Source organism: Triturus cristatus, chromosome 5_2 (genome assembly GCF_964204655.1).
Source record: "Triturus cristatus chromosome 5_2, aTriCri1.1, whole genome shotgun sequence".
NCBI lineage: Eukaryota > Metazoa > Chordata > Amphibia > Caudata > Salamandridae > Triturus > Triturus cristatus.
The window spans coordinates 12,452,575-12,477,454 of NC_140588.1; the positions used below are offsets into that span (position 1 = coordinate 12,452,575).

Genomic DNA, 24,880 nt, shown 5'->3' on the forward strand with positions numbered 1-24,880 from the left:
ACTTCATACTGTAGGCATTGGATACCGAGTTTTTCCTTGTTGGCAAAACCTTTGTTAGCATTGACATGCAAAGACACACCGAATCCTATCCCATAGTCTGAAGAGTGTCAGAAAAGTTTTTGGGAATTGCGTAATGCATTGTGTTCAGCTCCTGTGTTGGGTACCCCTGACTACAGCAAGCCTTTTACATTGTATGTTCATGAGAAAGATGGTTGCGCATTATCAGTGTTAACACTGCCTTTTGGCGACAGACCGCGTCCATGCGCATACTTTTCATCAACCTTGGACCCTGTAGCGAGGGCATTGCCAAGTTGTCTGAGAGCCACAGCCGCTGCAGCCATGTCTTTTCGACAGTCTGCTGGACTAGTGATGGATAATACATTGATTGTTATGGTTCCACATGCTGTGGACACATTGTTAAATAGGACCAAGACACAACACTTAACTAGTGCGCGATTATCTGGTTATGAGCTGACACTGTTAGCAAACCATATACACATAAAGAGATGCAACACGTTGAATCCAGCTACACTATTACCAATTCCAGCAGACCTAGATGAGATTGAGCAACATGATTGTCTGTTTAGAACAGAAAAAGAAACGAAAGGGAGAGTAGATCTTAAAGATACTCCCCTGACCGAGTGTGATGGTACTTTATGGGTGGATGGTTCGTGTTTCAAGCTTCCGAATGGTGATACGACTGCTGCATATGCTATCACGACTTTGCACACGATTGTTGAAACTGCACGTGTGCCACAAAATTCGGCTCAAGCAGCAGAATTGATTGCCCTTACGAGAGCATGCGTGTTGTCTGAAGGAATGAAAGTGAATATATACACGGACAGCCAGTACGCCTTTGGCGTGGCTCATAGTTTTGGGCGATTATGGAAGGAACGTGGGTTCCTGACTTCGCATGGAGCTAAGATTCAGAATGGCAAGTTGGTGAATGATCTCCTTGAGTGACTGACCCTACCGTTGCAAGTTGCGATTATGAAATGCAGTGCGCACAAGAAAATCACTGATGATGTTGGTCGTGGTAATGCGTTTGTTGATGAAGTCGCGAAAGAAACAGCAAAAGATGTGAAGACTCGAATGTATGTTGCAGGCCCTGCCAGATGGGTTGGTGATGTTGGAATGTGTGAAAACACAATAGAGAGTGTAAAGTCCCTTCAAGCTGAAGCAACAGAGAAAGAGTTAAGCAAGTGGAGAGAAAGTATGGGTAAGTTGGATGAGAATGGTTGTTGGATTGATTTGTCAGAACATAGGCGATGGTTGTTACCTGATGCATATGTGCTTCCAGTGGTTACTATGGCACATGGAATGGCACATATCAGTACGAAAGGAATCTGTAAGTTGTTGGCTCCAGTATGGCAGAATGCTGGAATTCCTAAGTGTGCAGAGAATGTGGTCAAGAATTGTATGGTATGCTTGAAGTACAACCCTGGTAGGGGAACCCCAACTCCAGCTGGTCATTTTGCGCCTCCATCATATCCATTTGAAGTTTTGCAGCTAGATTTTATCCACATGGAAAGGTGCAACTACCTGAAATATGTATTGGTGGTTGTTTGTGCTTTCTCAAAATGGATAGAGGCCTATCCTCTAAAAGATAACACTGCTCTATCCACAGCCAAAGCCCTTGTGAAGGAATTTTTCCCTAGGTTTGGAATGCCAAGAATGGTGTGGAGTGATAATGGAAGTGAGTTTGTGGGTAAAGTGATGAAGAATGTGTGTGAGGGACTAGGTATAAAGCAAAAGTTTCACGCTGCAAATCACCCCCAATCAGCTGGATTAGTAGAGCGCTACAATGGCGCTCTAAAACTTAAATTGGCCAAAATCCAGGCGAGCACCGGTCTTAAATGGCCTGACGCCCTGCCTTTAGCACTCCTGTCCACTAGAATGACCGTGCATTCACGGGTGGGACTTAGTCCCTACGAGGTCGTTTTTGGCCGCCCGGCCAATGTATGGGGTGTGCCAAGACCAACGAAATTCAGTGAGATCGAGCATCCAGTACTACTTGATTACTTGTATGATTTGACGGTTAAACTGCGTGTTTTACACCAACAGGTGCATGATACTCTTCCCCCGGCTTCTGAGGCTCCAGGACACCCCATTGACCCTGGCACGTGGGTGCTCATCAAAAACTTCCAGCGGAAAACCCACGAGGAGCCCCGCTGGATTGGCCCTCACCTCGTGCTACTGTCTACAAGGTCAGCTGTTCGAGTAAAGGGGAAAAGGAACTGGATCCACGGCGCCCACGTGAAGAGGATCCCTTTGCCTCTGCCGTATGACCAGTGGGTCCAGGAGGGTATCGCGGACTCTGAAACAGACACTGTACCTCGTTTTGTGCCGTTCAGTGATGCACGCATAAAAGGCACAGCTTCAGCGCAGGAAAGTGACGATATTTTGCAAGAAGCTGTGCCACAGTCAGTTCGATTGGACACTACAGAGCCTGAACTCTTGTTTCAAGATCAAACAGTGCCTGGCCGTTTTCATTACAATCTAAGACCAAGGCCCATGGACAAATAAATATTCTTTTTCTTTTACCTTTCTATTTTTTGATAACCAGAGCTCTCCCATCTGAAGGACTTTCTTGATTTTTGTTTTTCGAACCACCATCCGGGTTCAGCCGCAGGGTCGCGGCGCCAAGACTTTGGGGTACAGGCTGAAGACGTTAGGTCAACGGTTCTGGTTGGTCTAGGGCGTTCCCTGGACTGACAGGCGTACTCCTTAGCAGAAGATACTCACCCGCCACGAGCGGCACGATTAGAGGATGGAGTTTAAGATGGAGAGACTCACTGAGGAAATGAACTTTAAAACAAGAATGTGTAAAATCATGACACGCAAACGTTTTGTATTTTTATGCCTGTTTGTATTATGTAGTATGGTAGTGTTTACTGTAGGATTTGTATTCTTCTCCTCTCAAGAGCCCATTGCCCCCACTGTACAGCCTATACCTCCTCCTACTATCTCCTCACACTCTTTTCACCCTCTGCCTGAACATGAACAAGCTAGACGATCAGAGTTTGTGAATAACTCATTTATTCAACTCCTGCGCCAGCACCAACTAGTCATGAATACAACAAATTGTTGGGTGTGTGGTTTAATGCCACATACCATTAATAAGGGTATTCCCTATCTAGTGCTGCCGTATAGTTACAATGGATCGTCATGGGCATTCCAGACGATGTTTCTCTATGCTCTAGATGCCTACTCCCCGCGACAACCACGTTCCATCAGACCTGGTACCAATAATAAAGCTTTAATAAAAGGAGTTGCCGATATGAGCAGAGATATCGATGCATACTCATCCATTCCCAAAGAAGAGCTGAGAGCTTATGTAGGGTGGAACGCGACGGGGTATAGTATTAGTCTAGGGGAAAGACAGCGGAAAATCTCATCCCCAATCTGGGTCGTACCCCACATAGGTCGGTTCTGTTTGCAAGGTAATGGTCAGAATCCTAGAGCTCAACTGGGAAGAAGTGACTGTACTGAAACGTACACTTTTCCGTCACAGTTTTCCCCTGCGTTTCTGGCTGCCAAGGGTACATATTTTATCTGCAATGACCGAGCATATACATGGTTGCCCCCTGATTTCTCGGGCACATGTTATATTGCAAATCTGCTACCTCCAACATTTACTGCCGCCTCTGACTATCACAAGACCAGAGTTGTGAGAGGCATGATTAGTAAGGAGGATACTGCCGGTCAGGAAGCGGGAGATTTCTTTTTGGGTTTCCTGCCGTTTTGGGGACCTATGGTTAATAGTAGGAACCTGAGACAACTGACTCGTGTGGTTGAATCCACTGTTAATGTTACGGCTGGTGCCCTTGGTAATTTGACAGCTGAGCTCCAAGCGGATCGCCTCATGACTTTGCAGAACCGCATGGTTCTAGACGTCATACTTGCAGACCGCGGTGGGGTATGTAAGGTTATCCAATCCAGTTGTTGCATTTTCATACCAGACAACGCTCCAACAGTCTATCAAGCCATCTCCAAACTGCATAAAATATCTGAGTCAAGGAGATTGGTCACTGGTGGGGTGGTTCTGGGAACTGATATCTGCCTGGGGTTGGAAAGTTCTGATGGTCATTGGAATGATCTTAGCCATCCTTTTCCTGTTCTGTCTGTGCGTACAGTGTGCTCCTGCGATATGTGGCCTCTGTGCTACATTATGTGTAAGGAAACCTGTATCGAGGGACGAGCTAAGTAATAGGATGATGCTACAGCAACATCTCCATGACTTCGTGAATATTGACCTAGACTCGGATTGAAATGAGTATAGTTATTGCCTATGTAAGGGCAAAAGGAGGGTCTGTCGTACTTTGGAATTTGGGACCGCGTAGGAGGCAGGGCCCTACCCCTGTCTATCCCGGTAATAGTGAACCGCGAATGGTTAATGCGGTATGTACGAGTGCTTTTTGTAACGTTTTAGCTATGAATGCACTGTGTATACACTATTTCACATCACTACGTGGGTTCCATTTTGTATCGGTGGCCATTTTATGGTTGCCCTCACATAGGCTATATAGCATGAAGCGAAAACGGGCCTTTTAGAGCACATGTGCCTTTCTTTGACTTTTCTGTGACCTGGGCAGCTTGGCTCCGCTGCCCCAGGTCAAACTGGTCTCACGAGTTCCCCGTCCTCTGGCCACCTGTGATTAGCATCAGGGCTTGACATACCATAAAGTCTTTTCATCCTACACAAGCCTCCAGCTAATCTCTTTCACACCTGACTGTTCCTGCTTTATGGCTTGTTTCCCAAAACAGGAGATGCTCATGTTTATTGGGGCCTATCGATACCTGATGTGGGATCTGAGCCTTACTGTGTAAATAATTACGGGCTGGCTTAACTGGAATGTGGGATGGTCATCATGACTCTGCCTTTTCGTTTGAAATGTATACATGTAATAGCCATACCATAAACTAAGGAATGTATGCCTGAGGCAGGATATTCTGTATTTAAGAAGAAGCCCGTTTCTGTGATTTTCAGCAGTCTCCTGAGAACATATACGCTGTTGTACTTCTAGGACGCCTGTAATTGGTCTGCAGCCAATAAACTGATCTTTGACTTCACCCAGAAGACTCTGTTTCGGTAGGTCTGAAACAGGAAGAACCCCGAAGTCATAGGGTGTGTTCCCCTGCACCGCTGGGCTTAAAATACCCAGTACTTCACAAGGCGCTGGCGGATACGATTCGGAAACCACATTATTCCAACTATGTCCTGGAACTCGAGGGTCCAGGAGAGGTGGTATATAGAGATACTCCCAGTATCCTTAATGCATTTACCACGCATTAGGCTCAATTGTATGCCACGCATAGGGTAGATGAGTTAGATCTGGATAGCTATTTGAAGGATGTGACATTGGGAGGGCTGAGTGATAGGCAGCGAGAGTTTCTATGTGCCCCGTTTGAGCTTGATGAGGTAAGGGACTCAATTATGCACTTGCAATCGGGGAAGGCCACTGGTACAGATGGTATACCTGTAGAATTCTATAAAATGTATATAGATCAGATGGCCCCCATACTTCGTGAAGTCTATGAAGATGCCTTAGAAACCGGGGACCTACCCCCCTCTATGAGAGAGGCCTTAATCATTTTGCTATTAAAGCCTGGGAAGGCGCCTCATCGGTGCGATTCTTACAGGCCGTTGTCACTCCTTAATTGTGACGTTAAAATACTGGCCAAGCTCATAGCCAATCGACTTAGCTTGTTACTGGAGAACTTAATACTTCCTAATCAGTCTGGTTTTGTGCCCGGCCGAGCTACCTCTCATAATTTACGAACTCTCTTCACTGTGCTGAAAAATGTCTCTTCTGAATTGCCTTTGGCGGCTGTATTTCTCGATGCCACAAAGGCTTTTGACTCAATTGAATGGGACTATATTTTTGGGGTGATGCTGCGCATGGGCTTTCCCCCCCTTTTTATCTCATGGATTAAACTATTGTACTGCTCGCCAGTTGCTAAGGTGCTCATCAATAGTCGCACATCCCGGGCGTTCCCAGTCACAAGGGGTACCCGGCAGGGATGCCCCCTATCCCCATTACTTTTTGCGCTTGCGGTCGAACCCTTGGCAGCGAAACTGCGGAAGCATCATGGAGATAAAGCGCTACGGTGCAACATGAGGCAAATATTAATATCCTTATATGCGGATCATATCACTCTTTACATTTGCGACCCGCAAACTAATTTGAACCCAACCCTAAGGGAGTTCATCGTGTTCGGGAAACTCTCGGAGATCCAAATTAACTGGCGCAAATCCTGTATTTTCCCTTTACCGGCTGCAACGGTCCGCTTCCCGCTAGATTACCCCCTGGAGTGGTGCGAGGACGAAATGCGTGTCACGAGGGATAGGGATGAATTAATGCGCTTCAATTATGGAACAGCCCTGACGCATATAACGGAATGTGTTTCCCGCTGGATTACTCTCCCTCTTTCAATGGCGGTAAGAGCCTCCGTGATCAAAATGGTGATATTGCCCCAATTACTGTATCTTTTTTTAAACATACCATTTTATACGGGGAATTGTTTTTTTTAAACACTGAAATCTGAATTGATACGTTTGGTATGGGGAGGCAAGCACCTGAGACTACAGTGGAGTGTACTCATGAGGCCATACTCGCAGGGAGGTTTTGGCGTGCCCAATTTTGAATTATATTATATTAGTGCGCAGGCTCACTCTGCTTATTTCTGGGTGCGTCAACCGCGATATATGCCACAAGTGGCAGCAGAACACTGGCTTGCACATCCCGTCCCGATAGACGGAGCGCTGTATGATGTGTCTACGGGCAGGGAGCAGCAGTCGACTACGGTTGCCTGTACTGTGGCAGCGTGGCAACGCATAAGTGATCTGTTGAATGCCCCAATGCTCTATTCCCCGCTGATGGCTCCCATATACCACTCCAGCATGCCCTTGCTTCAAGAAACAGTGTTTCATAAATGTGCGGAACGTGCACACATTAAAACTTGGGGGGATCTGTATCATGACGGTCAATTTCGGAAACGTGAGCATGTTTTTCAGGGCTTACAGCAGACCCCGCTTGATGTGTTTTTATACATTCATCTTAGACAGGGCATCCGCTCCCTTACTCCGAGCTTCCCGGCTTCCCCAGAGCTTGCTCCGCTACAGCTGACTCTTAAAAGCGTGACAGCCAAACGGCTAGTATCATGGATATATCACACAATACACACACAAAGAAAGGAGCCATCTGCGCTAGCTAGGATGCGTTGGGGCGCAGAATCGGGCTTTGAGCTGTCGGATGTGCAATGGGAGTTCTGCTCATCGCAGACAGCGCAGGTATCAGCTAGCAGTAGGCTGCGTATAATTCACTACAAATTCTTACATAGATTGTACTACACCCCGGCCAGGATGTATAGGTATAGTCTGAGGGCTGAAGACAATTGTGACAGGTGGCGGGCGCAGATTTTTTACACTTAGCCTGGGAATGCCCGGCAGTACATAACTATTGGAAGCAGGTTTTTGAAGCTTTAGATTTGATGGTGGATGCTCATATTGAGCCCACACCCCTATTGGCTCTACTAGGATATGTTAAACCATTAAAAGCGGTGCATCGCAAATATGTGGCACTTGCGCTGCTTCTGGCAAAGAGGCGCGTGGCATGCCGCTGGGGCAGAGGGCGGGTGCCTAAGTTCAAGGTCTGGATGGACGATTTAGTGTATTGTCAGGAGCAACTCACTACATATGCGGAATTGTTGTCGAGCACCTCCAGGCCCAAAGATATTTGGGGGCCTCTAAAGTGCTATTTGCTTGCGCACTCGTGGACGGACCCCGCAACAGAGTAGGAGGAGCCGGCTTTTCGGAGAGGTTCTGGGTACCCGCAATATCAGTGGGGCTGGATCCACTAAAGAGTTGGGGTGTTATGGAACTATGCTGATTGGAATGCAATATGTCGGGTTTGGAATAGCCGGGAGTGCCCGGGATTGGGCTCTACTAGGGGTGTTGGAACGATGACTCCCTAAGGTGGACCTGTGTTGTATACAGATGGTATCATTCCATTAAATGTGGCTATGTGTAATGCTTTCACCAACTGTAAGATGCTTTTCGATGTATGTGTAAATACCTTATTATTTTCTCCTAAATGACAAGATGGAGTTGTGCCATAGATGTGCTAGTACTGTGCCAAGCTTTCTTTAATGTATATGACACTTCTGTTTGGTTTGTTTGGAAATTAATCAACACAATTTACACCAAAAAAAATCATTGCTACTCATTTGTTTCATACAGCTAAAAAGCATTGGTAAAGCCAATAGTCTGACTTGTTTCAGTCTTAGGTCCCATTGTTGTGTTATGGCTGATGTAGTAACTGAAAAATCCCATTGTTATGGTATGCGGAACCTGATATGATATTGATGAATGGCTGTTAGGGTTACAATCTGATGCTGCATATTCAATGCAATGAAACAGTTATGTGTCAGGTTTTATTTAGGGTTATGGCAGTCTGCTGTGCAATTCCTATGGTGTCAAAGTTTGTCATCCTCATTTTGCTGTGCGGTCATCTATTTTACTATGAATACATTCAAATTCAACTCTTAACAAAATAATCTCTTTATAATTTGAAAGAGCCTTTGTCATATTTGTTGCATGCTACTTGCTGTATCATTTCATTTGGGCTATTCTAAAGGATCTGCCTCAACCCTCCCTACGAATTTTCAGTCTTGCATAGCTCTACCTCTCATGCAGCATGAATGCCAGGGAAAAGCTGCATCACAGAAGGACTAACACACAAGGCAGGTTTATGAACCTGTTTAGCGTAACAAATGCTAATAAAGAAACATGTCAGTACATGCCTGTTTGAAGTGTGGGCCTCTTAACCAACCTATCTCATTTTACTGGGTAGAAAAATCTCTAAATTGATATAACACAACCCCACAGTGTCCCCTATAAGTGTACTGACTTCACAACATAAATTCTTTTTCTTTGTGTTTATTATTTAATCAAAAGCAATACATAATTTTTTTTGTATCAAAAATATATTCATATAATTTTTTCTTTCTTGTTTTGTGATTTACATAAATTCTCAAAAAACATATACATACAAAATCACTAAATATAAACAAACAGTTAAATCCTTGCCCTATGCGGACGCAGTGATTGAAAAATTGACAGTGCCCCTCAAAGAAAAACAAAAATTATGTACATGAACAATACCTAATCTCGCATACCAACATCCATACCATATGCCACAAAATATACACCACAAAAAAGATTATAAAACATATATTTTCCAACTGGAAGGCTCTCCTTTCAATTGTTATCTATATACAATTTATTCTGCTGACATTTTCCTTCAACTGTGTTTTTCTTATTTTCTTCGGTTTTAAGTTGTTCCAAAGGAGTTTATTTTCCAGTTGTGAAAATAGTTGGTCAATAGTTGGTCTGGTCTACGTACGTTTCGGTGAAGAAGTAAATAAGATCACCTTCCTCAGGACCATCATCAAAAAAATTTTTTTTTTTTAAAAGCTGTAGAGGGGCTATTTTTTTTTTTGATGATGGTCCTGAGGAAGGTGATCTTATTTACTTCTTCACCGAAACGTACGTAGACCAGACCAACTATTGACCAACTATTTTCACAACTGGAAAATAAACTCCTTTGGAACAACTTAAAACCGAAGAAAATAAGAAAAAGACAGTTGAAGGAAAATGTCAGCAGAATAAATTGTATATAGATAACAATTGAAAGGAGAGCCTTCCAGTTGGAAAATATATGTTTTATAATCTTTTTTGTGGTGTATATTTTGTGGCATATGGTATGGATGTTGGTATGCGAGATTAGGTATTGTTCATGTACATAATTTTTGTTTTTCTTTGAGGGGCACTGTCAATTTTTCAATCACTGCGTCCGCATAGGGCAAGGATTTAACTGTTTGTTTATATTTAGTGATTTTGTATGTATATGTTTTTTGACAATTTATGTAAATCACAAAACAAGAAAGAAAAAATTGAAAAAATTATATGAATATATTTTTGATACAAAAAAATTTATGTATTGCTTTTGATTAAATAATAAACACAAAGAAAAAGCATTTATGTTGTGAAGTCAGTACACTTATAGGGGACACTGTGGGGTTGTGTTATATCAATTTAGAGATTTTTCTACCCAGTAAAATGAGATAGGTTGGTTAAGAGGCCCACACTTCAATATTCTTGATTTTTTTCCCCCCTCTTGAACCTCAATGTAACCGGGGAATACCTTTCAATATAGTACAGTACATGCCTGTTTGGCCTAAAGTGGAAATCCAGGTAACTCTTGCATGCATGGTCAGTTTCTTGGTGCACATAGCCTTGGCTGCAGTACACAGAGACGTTACATTGCCGCACACAGAGGAAATAAATTAGAGGGAACATTGCTTATAAGTATTTCCCAATGTAGCACATTATCCTGGGTGCTGCAACATTACTTTTCTTTAACATGGAAGCTTTGGCAATAATAGGCACATTATAGCACTGTTTTGAGAAGTACTTGTCATGAAACAATTATGGTCATATAAGTGTGTGCAATGTCCAATATAAAAATAAAATAATCTGCATTCCTAATCCCTTGTACAAGAGAGCAGCACATAACCATTTTTAAGCAATGTGTTTTTTAACTGTCTTGTATGTTCCAAACAATAATTTATTGTACACTTTGGGGTTTTGAGAGGTAAGTATAGGAATAAGCTAGACATCCTTCATAAAATGTCAAATTAACCTAATATAATGAGTATTTTGTTCACTAGCAATACTGATCACAGTGTACCAATTTGGCTCCTGAAAAAGAATGCATCAACTGTTGTATTTCTGGTGTGGAACTGGAGAGAAAATGGATACCATCCAGTGACTGAACTGCAGACAGTGTGACTAGTAAACGTCAGGCCAAAAACCGCCTTGTCTGCTTAACCAAACCGTGTGATCCTAGGCAACTAACTTTGATTAACAGAGTATTATCTATAACTTTCAAATGTAGGAGTTTAGAAGTAATCCCGTCAAAGTAGGAGTCATATACAACATTGCCCATAATGCCTTCCTTGTTCTTCCACTGAAATACTATCTGCATTGACCTAAAAAGCAAACACTAAGCAAGTGATAAATGTTATGAATCATCAGCCACGGTGACTGCGTAATTATGGTTTAGATGCACCGTCTGCTTAAACAGCCTTTTCTAGTTTGTTAAGAACATTGGTGTCATTTGAAGAATAGGCACAAAATTCACCCTTCACGTAGCTCATCCAGTTAAATATCAGCATGTCAAGCTCATGGGGAAAACGTTTATAGCAGATCAAAATGAAGGGTTGTTTATTTGGCTCCAAAAGGAACGTTTGAGCTCTGTTAAATTAAAAAGAACACTACAAGGAATTACATGAAACCTGGCATAAAAGTAAATCTTTATTTAGGAAGCCTTTTTTACTGTTTTGTGTAAATCTACTCAGTAGTTTTTGAGAAACTAGAGTTACAAAAAATTCTCCGGAAGGCATCAAAGGGTTAATTATTTTGTATATCTTGCTGGGAGGTTGAGTGCACCCAAGAAATCTCACTGGCTGGTGGCAATTGAACCATTTTTTCCCAAATTATGTACCCTGAATAGAAATGTTGGGGCCTAAGGTTGGAAGGGAAGAATGCACTAACTGTAAGTAGGATTGTGGGGAGGGGGATGTGGAGTCTTGTAGGAATAAATACTGGCGCTCCCAAAAAAGGTTCAGTTTTTTCTGGGAATGCAAATTTGTGAATAAATGTATTATGCAAATTCAACAATTTTCTTTTTTATTCAGTGACCACTCTGAACCCAGGCCCTGCACCAAGAGCCTGCTGTGCATGGCCAAACTTCTTAGGGGCTGTTACAAGGCTTGACCTGAGGCCGGGCCCACAGGCAGCGTTCGTGCATGGAAGCTGGCACAACACTAAGCCATGTATCCCACGCCAGCTTAGCACAACTGAAGCTGGTGCAGGACCTGGCCCACAGCCAACTTACGATGGCCATTGGCAACGAGCTTGGAGGCACAAGGCCAGGCCACAAGACAAGGACAGAGTCGAAGGCTATGTAAAGCTGCTTCAGTTGCACGCGGGCTGCTGAAAACTAACCTGCATACTGAGCACAGCAGGTTTGGAGGCAAGAATGGGACAAGTGGAATGGAGGCTGGTGCCAGTCTTGTTTGCACTCTGAGACTGGATGCAGGCTGCACACAGCTCGGATGAAGGCATGGAGACCTGGAGGGCTGGTTCAGGCCATGGCCGCTTGTCAGGCACTGCACACAACCTCCTCTGAACATGGATGAAGGCAGTGTACAGTGCCTTTAACTGTATCGAGTGCACATATTAAATATTTCGTTTGGTAAAGGCTTGGTTAGCATATCTTATAATCTATTCTTCATCTGTGTAAAGATAACAACAACAAAAAAGAAATTTACTGAAAAAAATCCCAAAGAAAGTGTTTTTTATAGTTCCAGAGGGATGTATGATTTTACATGGCAAACCATTACCACGCATGGCATAACCACGCAAATTTTACTTCGCAAGAAGCATTACCACGCAGCTTTTTACAACGCAGCATTTTACCACGTTTTTAAAATGTTAATTAGTTCCGAAACATCAAACGTCCCTTTAGCACGTATTCCTATCAAATGTACTTAATGACATTTATTGGCTAAAAAAATACGACGTGATTTTTGTCAGCGTTTGTCTTTTGTCACTTTCACTGACCCTCTACAAACCTGTCCCCAAGTAAGATGACTGTAAATCTTTTCAAAGAAGGTCACTTGGTAATTATGAATAAACATTTTAAAATACACATTTAGTCACGTTTTGAAATGATTTTTAAAGCGGATTCTAAAACTTATACTTATCACATCAACACAAGGAACAGAGCACAACACCCTCACACCATCAATTCACACATGGCTAGCACAGTTAGTGAAATCAAACCACAGACTGCTCAGTGCAACAACACAGGGAGACAGCAAGGCAAACCATGCATAGGCACAAGGATGAAAGGATGAAAGGAAGGCCGTGAAGTCAAACTTGGAACAGCCACACATCCGTACAACTACTTCATAGGAGTACACCAGCAGCACTACACACAGGGACCATCTACACACCTCAGGACTGACAAACACCAGTAAGAATCTACACACATACCCCCCTCACACCAGCAGCACACAACACCAGCGCCAAACACACTGAAGGCTGGCAATACTCGACAGGCAATACACACACAAACAAACACACACACACCCTAGGCTCAGCCAAAAACATCACACACGTACACAGGGATGCCACCACAAATGTGGAAACAAATACAACAGACAAACACATAACCCAACTGAAACACACACAGAGCCACAACAACAACAGACATGCCCTGTGCAGCTAAACTGGGGAAAGGCAATGGGAGCACAGACACAACAGGAGTGCACAACCTCATCACTCAGGAACAATGCATAACATACCACAACACACACAAGAAGTGCACCATCACAGAACAACACAACCACAGCAAACAAACAACAGATGCACATGCAGAACAATCACATAGCACAACATCAGGGCATGCACATCAGGCAATCACAAGGCAACATACACACACATGCACAACAAGCTGTGTGTGCACACCAAGCATACCAGACACACACAGATATCAGTGACAGAACAGCAACCCACACAACACCATACAGCACAGCACAAAGACAACAGCACACCCAGGAAGTGAAGCAATAACACAAACAACACACATACATCCAACACAACACCCAATAGATGCACAAGTCTGGGACACAAAGGTGGAAACAACTTGACCACAGGACTGGGCAGCACACACAGTTGAACTGCATAGCAGCAACCATGACCGACAAACAGCACCAGAACATCACACATGACTCATTGGGGAGATGCACTGAGTGACACATTGACACTGGACAAAGAAATGCACCACAAAGCACAGTGGCACAAATGAAGTCATGGGGAGGCGCACACACACATACACACCAAGGGGATAGCTCACACCAAAGTGAAGTGTACTGCATGTCAGTAGGGGACATGGCAGGAGTGTACCATACACAAAGAGAGGGAGAGCAGACCCACAATGGGTAGGCAGCTGAAGCACAGATAGGGGATGGCATGACAACACACACAACATGCCACGCTGGAGGCAAGAAGGCACCATGGGACAGCAAGGCATGAGAAAACATAACCACAATGGCAGTGTGGAGCAGCAGGTCTGCACAGACCCCACAAACAAACACAACACTGAATTGCCAGTAACACCCTCTGCATACTCACAAGTGACAAAAACAACAAGTAGGAGTCAGATAGAACTGCAAGGACACACCAACACACTGCACAGTGCACATCATACAACTCACACATGGGCATACAACCACATCCACAGGGATGAACAATCAAAACAACAGGCACGCCAACTCCTGGGTGACACGTGTGTAGCTGACATTGCATAGGCATGCACACATCAACACTCCCCACAAACTCACCCCCTTCACACTGCACACTACCTGGCCATCCAAGAGCACATATGGAAAGTAAGCCATGGGACTAGGATGACTGGCCATCAAAAGATGACCACACACATACACCACTGGGCACACATATAGGAAGAACACACACATGATGACCCTGGACAGCCTGCTTGCAATACTGTGTGCAGAAGCCCACCCTGACATGTGTACAATTGAGCCAACATGAACTAATCAAGTAAATGACTACTGCTAACCATTCGAAATTGACACAATTGCCACCACAAGTATCTGGGCCAAGAAGAACTGAAGACCCTGTCACCCCTGAAAAAAAAGAGAGCAAGTGAGCCCAAACATTGACCATGTTGAAGTGCCACACAGACCATGTGGCACAGTAAACCATTTACACACAGCAAAATAACTTTATTCAGTAAGGACACTGACAAAATACAACTGGAGCAACTGTCTTTATTCACACATTCCACAGATAGGCATTATGAGAAGAGAAGAGTAAGGCACAAAATGCAGAGCATGTCCATGAGAAGCTGCACAGGCAAGGGCAAAACAGCAAGGCCAGTGGCCAGGGCAGAGTGCAGAGCATGTCCATTAGAAGCTGCACAGGCAAGGGCAAAACAGCAAGGCCAGTAGCCAGGGTAGAGTGCAGAGCATGTCCATGAGAAGTTGCACAGGCAAGGGCAAAACAGCAGTGAACAACAAGGCCAGTGGCCAGTGCAGAGTATGTCCATGAGAAGCTGCACAGGCAAGGGCAAAACAGCAGTGAACAACAAGGCCAGTGGCCAGGGCAGAGTGCAGAGCAGGTCCATGAGAAGCTGCATAGGCAAGGGCAAAACAGCAAAGCCAGTGGCCAGGGCAGAGTGCAGAGCATGTCCATGAGAAGCTGCAAAGGCAAGGGCAAAACAGCAAGGCCAGTGGCCAGGGCAGAGTGCAGAGCATGTCCATTAGAAGCTGCACAGGCAAGGGCAAAACAGCAAGGTCAGTGGCCAGGGCAGAGTGCAGAGTATGTCCATGAGAAGCTGCACAGGCAAGGGCAAAACAGCAAGGCCAGTGGCCAGGGCAGAGTGCAGAGCATGTCCATGAGAAGCTGCACAGGCAAGGGCAAAACAGCAAGGCCAGTGGCCAGGGCAGAGTGCAGAGCATGTCCATGAGATGCTGCACAGGCAAGGGCAAAACAGCAAGGCGGGGTCCAGGGCAGAGTATGTCCATGAGAAGCTGCACAGGGAAGAGTGCAAAACAGCAGTGAACAACAAGGCCAGTGGGCATGACAAACTGCAGACTGAGTCCATGAGAAGCTGTACAGGGAAGGGTCCAACACAGCAGTGAACGGCAAGGCCAGTGGGCAAGACAAACTGCAGACTGAGTCCATGAGAAGCGACACAGGGAATTGTGCGACTGTACCTTTCCATGGTCAGCAACACAGTCAGGGGGCAACAATGTGCAGTACAGGCCCACTTGGTGTATGAGGGTGACTACTACTCAGACTTGGCTGTCAGGCGGACTGGGAGCTGCCTGTGCCTCGGGGACTGTCAGGGCACTTGACGGGGGAGAGAGCGGAACAGCTGAGGTAGAGCAATCAGTGTCTTGGCAAGCTGGAGGGCTGCTTGGACCAGGTGGTGTAGTGGCATGTGGAGGTGGAGTCATGCAGACGGGAGTCACGGTGTGGCTGGGAGATTGTGGAGGGGTGCCCTTCTACTTCTTGGGGATCCTAAATGGCTTGACTGACTTTGGATCAATGGGAAGTGGTGTGGGCACAACAGGCACACTCACCACCACTGCTACAGCAGGTGCAGGCGCTGGCAGCCCCTCTGGTGATGTGCTGGACCCAGCGGAACGCTTTGCTGTGCTTCGCCTCATCCCCCCGTCCCCTGTTTAGTAGGTGTCACCCCTACAGTGCCCTCCGGCCCCTGCTTCACTGGGCTTGGAATGGGAGTCGAGGTGGTTGGTGAAACTGCCTTTGAGCCCTTCCTAGGTGTACCCTTGGCATGCATCACCTCCTTGGTGGGCACAGACACTGTACGATTATCTTTGCGCGATGCTTTTGGGGCAGGAGAGTCCTTGGATGGGGATGCCACTGAGGCATGTGTGCCTGAGGTCTGCTGCTTTGCTAATTGTCCACTGGTGTCGCCCGACGGGCTTTTCTCCCTGCGCTCTTGGGTGCCTTTGGTCTTCTGTGGGGATAGTGTCTGCGCCCGGGACCGCTTGGGTTGCTGCTGCTGTGTGCTCCGTGTGCTGTATTGTGACTTTGATGTATGTGGACCGTGGTCACTATCGTCAGACGTGGCCACTGCCTGGGTGGTGGACAAAGGGACTGGAGCTGGACTGTGAGAATGTGCCTGTTGCAAGGCAGACGTCACTGTTGATGATAAAGCCTGGACTGTCCTGTGCAGCCCACCCACGTCGGAATGTATGCCCTCCATGAAAGCAACCACCTGGGCCAATTTCTTATCGTGGTCAATGAAGGCTTTCAGCTCTCAGCTTTTTCAGCCTGAGTTTTATTTTAACCTCTAGTTAATTCCTTGGCATACATCTCCTTTGCACCTGTCCACCTTGAGGATGATGCCTCTGTCCTTGTAGTTAAATAGCGTCAGACTGAAGGAAAGTAGTGGGGATTCCAGAGAAAGTCATGCGGTCAGAGACATGTGTGCTCACTCAATGACAAAGAAATCCGAAAGTGTCTCAGCGAGTACCCTGACTGCAACCATGACGTCATGAACTTTCTGGGTGATTCTTCCTCAGCCCCCTTCGGTATTTTCACCATGAGAAGGTTGCTTCAACAGACCCTGTTATCAGGGTCTTCAACTCGGACCTCAAGTAGTTTGGTAGTGTCACTCAGGTGATTCACAGTAGACTCCAATGTGTAAACATGATCCTCGTTCTCAGAAATATACCCCTCAGCAGTGGTGACTCATTATACTAAATTACACAAGGCTTGGTGTGAGAGTGAAGCATTTGTTGCAACCTCTACCACCTTCATTTGAAGTGAGGAATGAGATTCTTGTATATCTTAAAGAGTTTTCAGGGAAACCTGCCCAGTAGACTGTGGGTCTGACTGTGATACTGAGGAAAATTGAAATGTACAAATTACCTAAGGCGGAGTTGACCAAGTCTTGTTTGGCCATGAGACGTCAGGGGCTTTTCTCTCACCATCATGACATTTTGCATTAGTTCAGTCACTTATTAATCAGCAAAGTTATTCTTGTTGAGAACAGTTTAGGATTTAGGACCCAAGTTCCATAAAGATGCAGCAAATCAGACAAGAGAGCTAATAAATTGACCCGCTCCACCACATATAGTAGTAGAGCATTAACAGCCAGAGAGGAATAAAGGATCTTTCCATGTTGTCACCACTGTGTCTTTTAAAGCATGGGGGTAGTGTCACTCAAGCCACCACTGAAACACCCTGTAGGGTATGGGTCTAGTGTAAGTTATAATAGACAACAGTATGTCAAACTATGACGCCACACATACACTGCAAATTAGGCCACAGCTACGGCCTGGCCATGTCCAGTGGGCCAAATAGATGAAGTACAGGGGGTGGAATCCTATGCACAGCAGACCACCCCCATAATTTTTTTCCTTCACTGCCATCTCCTCCCAGATGGACAATCCAAGCGGTCCACCAGCAGCCATAGACATTCAGGGCTGTCCCAGCAACTCAGCATACACTTCTGCGAGAAATCACAGGCCACAAGGTCAAAGTCCGTAAACTCACCCAAAGTTCAATCTGAGCCCATCAAGGTCAACTATTCATGCAGGCAGGAGGTGAGAGGGAGCCCTTCAATGGAATTTTTGGGCCAAGTCTTCTGTAAAGCATATCTGGCTGAGAGCCTCACCAGTGGCACATCCCAGGAGTCCAAATTGGGTGGGGAGGACCCATTACACTGAGCGGAGCTGACTACGACTTATTTTATCCCTCCACCCGGCTCCCCTAGACTAGGAGCTCTGGCCCCCTGGTGAGCCTATACAGTTTCTGCCAGGCACGTCGTTTATTGCTGCCGTGGGCCTCTCGGACTCACCTGCTACGGCTTGCCGCCCTCGGCCGTGGGAGCAGTGCCTGAGCCCTCTTGTACCTGTTGCGGTGCACGGTCTCTGCCGCCGCCAGAGGCGGGATCTAAGCGTCGATCGTCCGCTGCTGTGTCCCCTTCAGCGTCTCTCTTTGCTCGCCACCGATGTTCTCTGCCATGCTTTTCTTTGACACCAGCTGCGTGCGGCCTCATTGGAGTTCAGTCGCCATGTTGTTCACCAGCCTGTTCCAGCCTCGGTAAGTGACCCGCGCCGTGCAGCTGCTTCGCTTCTATGTACCGGGCACAATTCTGCTAGCCAGAGGGATCGGGAAGCTGCTCCTCATCTAACGGAGTGCAAGTTATTGCTGTGGACTTTAGGATACTGTTTTTGTGACAGTCGGGTTACCAGAGCGTTACTCCATTGGGGCCATCTTGGAGCCAGGCAAGCTCCGCCCCCCCCATCCTTCACTAATTCAGCCCACTGCTGTAATCTTTCCAAGATTATCCATGCCCCTACCTTTGCTAGAGAGTCCATTAAGGAGACTGGCCTATAGCATGTTGGATTTAAACGGTCTCCTTTTTTAGGTCTCGCTTACGCAGCACGCATGCGCTGCTTAGGAGGAGACCTTTAATAATGAATTCAGTTTTTGGCCCAAAAACGTGCACGGGTTGCATTGCTTTCAATGGCAACGAGTGCACGTTTGGCGATTCCCTTGCAGGAGCGAGCTTTAAAACCATCTGTTTGTAATTAACAGATGGTTCCTGCTTGCTCCTGCAAGGGAAACAGGCTCAGGCCCCCTCCTCTCTCCCCTTCCCCTGCTGCCTCATTTTCTTTCAACACAAGGCCCGCGCGCTTGTCTTCATTATCTCCTTTGTTTCGGTCTTGACCTTTTCTGCCCTCGTCTCCCTTGACAATACTCACCCACCTTTCCGTCTCTTTGCAAAGGCGGCCTTCTTTCATAATACCTACTTCCCTCTCACTTATATCTCCCCATTTTCTTGAAGTCTTTCATTCCTTCTAGGTCTCGCGTTCGCAAAGAATTTGGTTTTAGTGATCCTTTGTTGGGTGGTTGCGTCATTAACATTGCAGTTACCGCCCACTTTAGCTTTTGGCTAATCTCACTCTGTATTTGGCACATCGTACTTATTTATTTCCAGGGACTATAATAAATGTGCATGTATTTATGGACACAAAAGCATGTACCCGCCACGCTGCATCTGCCACTACTAAACCTGGAGAGATCAGTATGGTATCCAAGTGCATTAATCGCGGCTAAAGGAGGACAGGTACTTTATGGACGTACTACCATGTCGGGCGTCACATCTCGAAACAGGGCTCAGCACCAATCTTTCGTATTATGATCCGTATGATGCTTCATCAAAGCCATTTGATACAAGTATTTTGGTAGTCTGGATTTGCCCTCCCCTAGTATCGCGAACCACTGGTGCACTGCATTTTCGTGCGATCAGGCTGGCCAGTGATCATACCGTCCCTTTGCCTGTGTGATTTGAAATGCTGTATCTACTATTACCTGCTCGCGTCCGCTTTAAATGGTCTGCTTTGAACTAAACCGATACGGAGTGAAGCCGCTGCTTAGAATGAGACACGTAGATATTCAACCAAATCCTCATTTTATAATGCCCATTAAAGTTATCTGAACTCCAGCATTTGTTCCGGCGGCAGATAATGTACTGCCAGGTCTCAAGTGCACAGGGTACATCGTCGAAGACTTCTCGTCCTTTCTATCCGTGGCTCTGATAACTGTAGCTCGAGACCACACACACAGGCAGAAGCCGGGTCTCTAGCCACTTATAAACAGTCTGGCCTTTTTACAAAGTGGAAAAAATATTTTGTGCACGGTTTCTCAATATCAGCATGTAATAATTCGGTGTGCAACTGTCAACATTGTTTTGGCCGGAACCAGTAAACCTCTTAAGGCTCTAACACTTGATGTTAGTGTGACACTTGTATTTTTCACAGTGACTTCAGTGATGTAACATTGATAGCAGCATTATCAATCTGAAAATTGTTCCAGCATCACTAGTTGCTGTACATGCTTTGATAGACAACTACCAATTTATACATATGCTGGCAACCAAGAAAACAAATACATTCTAAGTAAATATTATGTGATAACTATATTCAGCTTTCATCTGCCCAGTAACAATTAAGAAGCCATACTTACAGTGGGGGGGTTTCCAGACTTGGTGAAAGGTGTGATTGAAGAATTTGCGTTGCTGTTTTTAAAAATACCCACGGCCCAAACTGGTTTCTGCTCAAGGCTGCTGCTGACACATTCCAACCACGTTCTGCCGCCAGAAGCTGTGTTGCTGTTTGCATTGCAGTTTTGTCCTCTTGGCAAGTCAGCATTCACTCGATCAGAAGCACTGGGCTGAAGATTGCGCGTGACACAAATGACCTTTTTTACGCCACTGTCATAGATACTAAGCTCTTCTTCTCGGGCAGGTATACCAGAATCCTTGGTCTTTGTGCTACCCTTGCCGCAGCAGTTACAGCTGCAACACTTTTGCTTTTTGGCAATTGAGCTAATTTTAGCCATCAAAATACGTGCCTGGCTATCTTTTTCGATCACACATGGCCCACTTGATATAACTATGCGTTCCATTACTTCGTCGTTAACATGATGATCGATATCGTGAGCAACCAGACGAACAGTAAGTTCCTGATGGGTTTTTACGTCTTTTAGAAGTTCCACTTTCGTTATATCAGGTTTTAATACATTGAGAAAGGAGTTTCTAGCAACTATCTAAAATGTAAATAACAATGCTTCGGTTATAAGAGAAATGCTTTCCTTGTAAATGTGTTACACATTGTGAACTTAATTAAAACTATCTTCTCTCATTCTAAAAAAAATAATGCAATTATAACATGGCATAACTAAACAACAGATATTTTGTAATATTTGTTTTACGTACCTGCCAAATGCATGATTGGCACATTTAGGCTCAGGCGAACCATTCTACTTGAGTGAATCACTGGAAATAGTGGAGCTCTTTTATCACAAACAATTTGGACACTTTTATTGCTCAACTAGAATTCTCGTGTTGGGACAGAAAAGTCATCTTCATGGTAAAGATGTGTACCCCTGCCCTGAGTGATCTTTTGTACTGTTGTTTGGATCGCAAATGCTGACTTTTTGTCATAGGAGAACATGGATCATGCTTGTGCACCATGACATAGGCCTTTCTCACGGATTGCGGTCTTGTTGGACTGTAAGGGCACCCAAAGCGCTACCCTCATAGTGGTGGAAGGCTACCTCCTTTACTAGGAGGTAAGAGGGTGGTGGCAGAATACCATGTAGCTTTCATTAGTAGTGAACAGAACCTTTTTACCTTGTGTCATTGGCGTGAGGCCTACAGGCTCATTCACTTGTTTAAAATTTCTGCTGCGGTGTGCTTAACACACACTGGACCTACATCAGTTAAATGTGGAGTGCTGCACAGCACAGGAGTAGTGACTCCGCGTTGGTTGTATGTGTGCCTGGGAAGGGTACAATTCAGTGATGGAGCAGTACTGTGATGTGCCACTGTGGTTAGTGCATGTCCTGGGTAAATGTATCCCTAAGAGGAATACATTACATGAGAGATATAATGCTGTGCAGTGTGAGCACGGGGAAGTAAGTGCTCGGAGTATGCTTGCTTGCGTTAAGTACAATGAATGTAGGATGAAGTGTTGTGCAGTGTGCACATAGGGAGTGTGTGTGCTAGCACTGTGTGTGTTTTACAATAAGCAGAACCCTGGTTGAATGTAGGAATGCTTCAGGACTGAACAGTGCGAGTAGACTGTGGGCCTAATTTATGGGTATTTGGCATAGTGCAGCACAGCAAGGCACCATGCTGTGCTACCCTACGCCAACGTGAAAGGGCAAGAAAACACTGTATTAAAGCAATACGGTGCATTCCTGTGCTTTCTGCCTGCGCTGCCGCCTTTTCCGCAGCCTAGTGCCAAAATAGGCACCATTGCACCATGGTGCAAGGGAGGCCTCTGTGGCATCCAGGATTGTTTTTGTGCAGAAAGGGGCACCTTCTTGCACAAAAATAATCCTAAAAGGATTGTTCTTCTTTCTAAGTGTACTAAAGAATGCAGCATACATAGAAAGAGGAAAAAACTAGGAGAAATAAAAAAAATTCTCCTTTTTACGCCTCACCTTGGGAGGCATACAGATTTGGCGCTTCCCCAGCTTGACATCACTTTGGGGCAGCATCGAATTCCATGGATGTTGCCTGGCAAAACCCACTGGAACGCCTATTGAATGCCTCCTGGGCGCGGAGTAAGGCCCAGTACTGCCTGTGTCACGTGGTCAGGATAGACCCAGTTAGAAACACCACCATTTCACATACTCAGGTTTCTTAAGTTGCTTTCCTTCTTACACTTTGACATTTGACATACATTTGCTTGAGTGTCTGTGCAAGATAAAATTCTCTGAAACTGCACTGCTTACATTTCCACTTTGTAGGCACACTATCATGATAACCTTATCCCTTTTATGAAATGTTCAGGGTAACTGCGCAAATGTTGTTTTCTTGTTGTGGTCCATGAGGTGACAGAGCTATCATAATAAAATAAACTATAGCGGCCTGAATTGGGGTTTCGACATGGCAGCATGGGGGATGTTTATTATATAAACAGCTTCACCACATTGTTGGGTCGAGGAACATTTCACTGCCACTGCCAGGTTGCTGCATGGCGAAATTCAAACTCAGGTGATTCCGGTTTACCCCTGCGAAGAGGGATGTCTAGCTTACGACCATGACGGATAGCCTGATGACACTTACACAGGTAACGCAGAGTTCGACCACCGACAGGGATTTAGGAGATCACCCACCCTAGGCAAAACTAGGTTAGGCTGCACTAGGTAGGAGTACACTGAAACACAGTATGAATATGCTAGCATATATACACTGTTATAGCACAATGGTTCACTATTCTCGTAATGCCAATCACGCTAATCTGTTTCATTCTATTGATTATCGCAGCACACATTTCATACAAAAATCAAAATGCTTCATTAAATATTGAGTGCCTTGCTCAGTATTGCTGAGTCACCAAACGAAAGGGTTCTAGATCTGTTACCACAATTTCCTTGTGGGATCAGGGTTGTCATTCTGAGGTTGATCACACATTTGTTACCCTTTAAGGTTAGGGGTGTAAATGGTGCACTGTAAGCTATCAGGACTATAGGCCAACATATACTGAGGGTGTGCACGGAATCAGTCTGGAACACATCCTGACATTTACCTTGTCCAACAAATGCACAGTTTTACAGCGAAAGTACAAGCCGTACAATAGGGCACCACCAATGATTTAGCTTGGGCTCTTATTTAGTGCATCACCTGAGTAGTTTTCTTTGGTATACCCAAAAACCTATTAATAGGACATGTTGTTGATGTGAAGGAAAAATCCTCCTCAGCTGTGTAGGTAAAACCTATGTATTGGCTGTAGGTAGTTCAAGCATGAACCTTTCAAAGCCTCACCCTTTAGTGGTACCCTCTCCGAATGCAACATATCCTTATGGCTGACCTGGCAGCATTTAACATACCTGAGAACTGCAGACATGCAGTTACTCAGAAGCTGCTACAACATGATCTCACACTTGCAGGTGGAGAAGTTCCCAAGAGGCTGAGGCTCACAAAGCATTTAGGACAGAGGTTCTATTCATGGGTTACATTCCCAGCAGCAAACGAATGCTTGCGATTGTTTCACACGTACAGTGCGACTGACGTTCCAAATAACTATACTGCTAACGAAACTCTAGAAATACCATTAAATTGCCAAGAACAGGTACCCTTTAGTAATGAGGGAGCAACATGGCCAGTCTTGGCCGATTAAACACAACATCTAAATATAGCTAATATGACAGCACCACAGTTACGCAGACTATTTAATAACCTAATCAGAATGTATAGGAGTCTGACACAATTCATTATGAGAACAATGACAGTAAAGTCTGTGAGGGCTGCTCAAGCTTAGGCCTGTAATCTAATTAGGAGACAAGGAAACCCTACTCACAAGGAGCCTGGGTGTTATTCGTTGCAAGGAAACAGTGGCTCGTGTGGATTAATACTTACTAATATAATATACAACACATAATAGTAATCAAAAAAGAAAAAAGGGGTTAAATATGGCGTCAGAAAGAAAAGTTTGGCCATACACATTAGAACTTTAGTAGAAAATGTTTTTCTTTATATTCACAATGAAGGAGTTTATAAGAAGTGAACACAGACTCACATTACATATTATACAAAATAACAATTTTTGTACATATTTCAAAAAGTGTCCCAGTGAAAAATGAAATATTAACCTAAACAAAAGAAAGTGACATAAAGTGCAACATACAAAAGGTTTCAATTATTCATTACAAAGGCAATCATAAAAAATT

The 24,880-nt window shown here is 45.0% G+C and overlaps 1 protein-coding gene across 7 annotated transcripts in view; it reads right to left on the reverse strand.

Annotated features, from left to right (window-relative positions):
• The window catches only part of LOC146822587 (fibrous sheath-interacting protein 2-like), a 638,078-nt gene that overhangs the window by 98,407 nt on the left and 514,791 nt on the right, over window positions 1–24,880 (reverse strand). For 2 of the 7 annotated variants that reach the window (XM_085606749.1, XM_085606750.1), the window contains exon 2: window positions 20,666–21,247. The exons of 4 other annotated variants lie outside the window; for them this stretch is intronic. In XM_085606749.1, the coding sequence (XP_085462875.1) occupies window positions 20,666–21,247 (582 nt within the window). Of the gene's footprint in view, window positions 1–20,665; window positions 21,248–24,880 lie in introns of those variants that run through there. One more of the 7 variants, XM_085606752.1, reaches the window with a different exon arrangement.